The following is a 4948-nucleotide window of genomic DNA, read 5'->3' on the forward strand; positions in this document are numbered from 1 at the left end:
CCTCCCTCATTGGGGAAATCTCCTTGTCATCGTTGGCCGAGACCGGCGACAAGGAGTCCTCGTCCTCTGAGCGCGCGTAGTGCGCCTGGTTGCCGACGCACTTGCAGCCCGTGTGGCTGTTCCTCTGTGTGCCCTTCCCTTCCTTCTTATGCTTCACCCTGCGGTTCTGAAACCAGATTTTCACCTGCTTCTCTGACAGGTTCAGGTACGTGGCGATCTCGATCCTCCGGAGTCGAGACAAGTACATATTGGAAGAGAATTCCCGCTCCAGCTCCAGCAGCTGCGTGCTAGTGAACGCCGTCCTCATCCTCTTGCCATTGGGTACCTGGCTGGCGTCCGAACCCCCTGCAGACGGGCCAAGAGAGGGCAGAGAGGTAATTGTAGGGGGTGGGTGTGGGGAGGCGCTCGCACCCCACGTGCCATCCCTTGGAAAGGATGCCTCGCAAGGACTCACCCGTGAAGCTCAACCAAATACCTGTATCCATCTCTCACTCTTTCTCATTTCAAGACACATCGTTACTTAACCGGGAAGGACAGGGACGCCCAAAGCAAGTGAAGGCCTTTGATGTTCGGGACGTAAAGTCAGAGGATTAAAGTGGGGGGCGGGGGAGGGGTTGCATTGTCCGGTCGTCTCCCTTCAAGCCTAGCGGAAAGGCAGGCAGGCTTAGCCCAAAGCAACGAAACCCAGCCAGCCTCGACGCCGGAATGCCACACTTAAGTACAAATACACCCACCCCGGACCTCAGTCAGTTAACCTCCGATTTCTCAGCCCTCAAGTTCGAAGTCCCAAAGTCCCCGATGTTATGCAAGGCTCGGGCACCAGATACCGGGAGTGAAGCTCGCCAGGCTACTTGGAGAGGCTGAGAAGGCTAACTCCCACCTTCGTGGAACTTCTGGGGACGACTCCACAGTTATACTAAAAGCCCCTCCTCCCTCCCTACCCCGCCCCCAGGCTCCCACTTCATCCACTGAAGGCGGAAAGTTTGCTCCCGGGAGCCGGCAAGGCACAGCGCGCAGGTGCCCAGAAACCCGGCCCTACCCATGGTGAGGCAGTGGAATCTCCGCGGGTCCGCCACGTTGTAGGTGGTGGCGGTGCAGACAGGTGCGTGGTGCTGCGGGTGCCCCAAGGCCGCCGCGGCCGCCGCAGCCGCCGCCGCAGCCGCCGCCGCCGCAGCCGAGCCGGGCTGCTGGGGCTGGTGGTGGTGATGGTGGTGCTGCGGAGGGTGGTGGTGATGGTGCGCGTGGCTCACACGCGGGCAAAATTGTGCGTCCCCAGGACCCGAAGAGAACTGACTCTTGAGCAGGGGCAACGCCCCGGCGGCTGCCGCCGCCCCGCCACCCCCAGCCCCGGCACTCCCGGTCCCTGCGCTCCCGCAGCTGGAGCTCGCGGGCCCCCGAGGGGAGTGCAGGTGCGAAGTGACGCAGAGCGGGCAAACGCAGAACGCGCCGCTCTTGCGGGACGGGCAGCCCGTCCCGGACACGGACATCACCAACGGGGATGGCATGCCCAGCGGGATGAAGAAATCTGGCCCGGGGTGCGGCTCAGGAAGCGAGGGCGCGGGCCGTGAGGAGTCCTTGATGATGAGCGAGTCGACATAGAAGGAGCGCGACATGTCGCGAGGGGTGGGTGGCTGGAGGGCCCGGCCGGCCGTGGCGCCTCCTCCCCTCTCCTGTCCTGAGCTCTGCTCCGGGCGCGGCGCGAACGCAGGCGGTCAAGCCCTTGGGGACGCGGAGGTGTAGGCGTCTGGGCTGCGAACAAAGGGGTCCCTGGAGAGGGCTGGTCCTCACGTCCCCCGCCCGACGCCCAGGCTCCGGGATTTTATAGCCCCCACCCCGACACGTGATGCTGCGGAGTACCGCTCGGCTCAGGCTCCTCGGCAGCTCCCCACCCTCGGGATAGGCTGCCCGAGTCACAACAGAAGCGGCGAGGAGGGGCGGGTGCGCGGCGGGGAAGAATTCGGAGGAGGGGGATGGGGGAGACTTTGCAAAGTGTAGGTTTTGTTAATTTCGCGGGGAGGCCGGCCTCCTCCCCTTCTTTCTCCACGCTTTCCCGAGAAATCACAGAGCTGCATCCTCCATCCCACCCCTCTCCCTAGCCTGGGCCCCAGCCCAACTCTTCCTCGCTTCCGGCCACAGATCGCACCAGGTGGGGACTTTGAGGCCTTTCTAATAGGAATGCCGAGTGCTCCTTGCTCTTCTGTGCCAGCCGTGGATAAGGCACGGCATAGTGTGAAGCCTGTGGTTTAGAACAGGATTGTGTGGTGGTGGACTGGCAGGGACCCAGTCCCGGAGCGCAGCTTGGGACACCGACGGACGGACACACACACAGAGTCCCCTAGCTTTTGGAACTGGCCAAGGTCATTCAGGTGGTTGGCTAGTGAGGGATCCAGGGGGCATAGCAGAGAGGCCTCCCAGCTAAGAAGTGGAGCTTTTCATTCTGATGCTTGGGAAGTTCTAAAATGCCTTTGCACTTGGGGCCTTCTGGGGCCACTCAGATCAACGACCCTTCCTTGTGCCTCTTTCTAACCTGAAACCACCCCCCTTGGCAAAGAGAGACATTGAAGGTATGCTCTTGTCTTTCTCCGAGTGGTTCCACTGCTGCATTTCCAGACCAATCCTACAAACTCCATCCCAAGGACTTTGGGGAGAAGACCAAATCCCGGTCCTTCTGGAGACTGGGCAGGAGTTGAGGGAAGCCTTCGTTCTGCATCCTGCTATCTCCTGCTTAGGCAGCTAGGAGGCTAACCAGGAAGCTCTCTCCCCTATGCATGCCTTTTAAAGCCCATAAAGGTTGAAGGGAATTGAGTCACTCAGTGAATCCTGCCTCAGGATGGGAGAAGTGGCTTGGTAAAGGAAACCTCTCTGAGTGGTGGTGGAAGACTGGTGCACCAATGGCTGGTGAGAGAGGGTGGCTGCCCACCTAAGGGCTATTGATCTTTCCGGGGAAGCAAGGCTGCAGAAGTGACAGCTTTCTCTTCTTTCCCCTTGTGGAAAATCTGGCTGGAGCAGGGAGGGTGAGCAACAGCTACAGGTCCAATCCTTTCCCCCAAACAGCTAACTTCAGGCCTGAGATAACAACGGTGCTAAGAAACTTGGGGACGGGACTCCCTCCACCTGTGAGAACCAAGGGCCCAAATCCTAGGGGAGCATCAGCTTCTCAGCTGGTGACATGGCTGTCTCTCTGTCCTCTCTCCTTTCCATCTCTGTGACCGTCTCTCTTGCCTGCTAGAGAAGTGTAATTGGGTTGTAGGGACGCCCCGCTCTGGGGAGCCCAGGATTTATGGATGGCAATTAAAGTTTTATGAATTGCAGCTGAGGCTGGTTATTGAGCTATTTGAATGTGATTAGAATTCAATTAGAAAGCGGTTAGTGGACGGTGGGTCTCCAGAGTGTAAACAGACAGCTATTCCAGAAATGTGCTAATCCAACATCTTGTGACAACAGTTAAGGAGTCTCAGGGCTTAACTCAGGGCAGCTCAGCTGTAACTACTTTTGTACCACAAGGTTTGCTGCTGCAGCCATCGCAGGCGCTGAGCCTCAACCCAGCCTGCCTGGCCCAGCCAGCTCTCGCTCACAATGGGAGAATCCGGGCAGTTCCCGAATCATTCCAGCCTCAGAAAGAAAACTGGGAGCTGAACCATTGGGAGGTGCTTAATGGCAGGATGTTTGTATAGGCCTAAATTGTCCAAACAGGTGACGTGATTTCCCTGTTGACTTTGCAGGTGTATATATACATTTCACTTAAAATTTTATATAATATATATTTATATGTATTTACTCACTTTGATCTGCAGTGGTTCTAGTTCTGCTCTTGGGAAGAACTTCTATGCTAATGTGCTGGGAGTTGTGCTTATGTGAGGATCATTTTATTTTAGAGAATCGTAATTATGATGCTTGAGCATCTAACTCGATTTATGTCTGCCTACAGAAACCTCCGGTTGGTGTGCTGGTGAATTTTGAGAAAAGTGAGAGGCCCGTAGGGTTACTTAGGGCTGCGAGGGGAGTAGTGGCTTGGGGCCAGACTGAGGCTGAAAGCAGACCATGACCAAGAAATTTGTCTATTAGGATACTCGGTTAACTGCTTGAGCCCACCAAGAGCAAGTATTTTGGGGTCACGTTCCACACTGGAGTCTCTTTTCTCAGACTCTTCTCTTTAGTTCTCTTTGGATCTCTCAGTCTCTCTCCCCACCTCCCGCCCCCTTTCCTCCACTCCAGCCCCATCTTCAGAAGCTCCCCAACCCCGTGTGCCTTGCCATCGTTCCCCTGCCCAATGACCCTGTGGACAGCTTTGCGGCTGGCCCTGCCCAGACCTTCCCTCCCCCAGGACTGCAGCGCCTCCAGCCCATTCGGAGCAGAAAGGGACCCTGGGCACACCATCGGCGTGCCCCCATGGTGCCCCCGCTAGCACCCAGTTTTATTTCTCAGTGATTCTGTCCGATAAAATTTCATCGTCCATTAAGTAATCCCTGAAATTAGAGCTCTTATGAGCCTATAATGAGCTCTAATTGCCACGACTCGGGGAGCCACGTGGAAGGATTTATTCGGTATTAAGCAGTTGGGTACAGAGTACAGGCTGTTACCTAAGCCATTACTTTCATAATTCAAGGAGAAAATTAGTTCTTTTAAACGGGGTGGGGGGAAATCCTTTGATTTTTTTCCCCCTTTTGCTGGGGATGACAGAGGATGGCTTTGCTTTGTCTTTTATGATGTCACAAATGCGAAGGTAACAGAAATTGTCCCCACCATCCCCCAGCCCTACCCTGTCAGGACACCCCACCCTTACCCTCAACTGAGGAAAAAAAATCAAAGCAGTTCAGAGGCACCACCTTGTTGCCTCTGGACTCTCCAGCCTGAGTCTGGATGAGCAGTCTCCTCGCAGCCCAACCTTGAGATTCGAATTCTTGGATATACCTTTCAGAAAGTCTCCCAGTACTTTCCCCCATCTGGG

General features: G+C 56.2%; 1 protein-coding gene across 1 annotated transcript in view; it reads right to left on the minus strand.

The window, feature by feature from the left end:
* Positions 1-1926, minus strand: part of GSX2 (GS homeobox 2) — a 10156-nt gene extending 8230 nt beyond the window's left edge. The window contains exons 1-2 of the mRNA XM_007456103.1: positions 1040-1926; positions 5-345 (exon numbers count right to left, since the gene is read on the minus strand). Coding sequence (XP_007456165.1) covers positions 5-345; positions 1040-1613 — 915 coding nt within the window. The 5' untranslated portion in view covers positions 1614-1926. The remainder of the gene's footprint in view (positions 1-4; positions 346-1039) is intronic.
* Between the last annotated feature and the right edge of the window lie 3022 nt (positions 1927-4948).

The sequence above is a fragment of the Lipotes vexillifer genome, unplaced genomic scaffold (assembly GCF_000442215.2).
Source record: "Lipotes vexillifer unplaced genomic scaffold, Lipotes_vexillifer_v1.1 scaffold42, whole genome shotgun sequence".
NCBI classification, from domain to species: domain Eukaryota; kingdom Metazoa; phylum Chordata; class Mammalia; order Artiodactyla; family Lipotidae; genus Lipotes; species Lipotes vexillifer.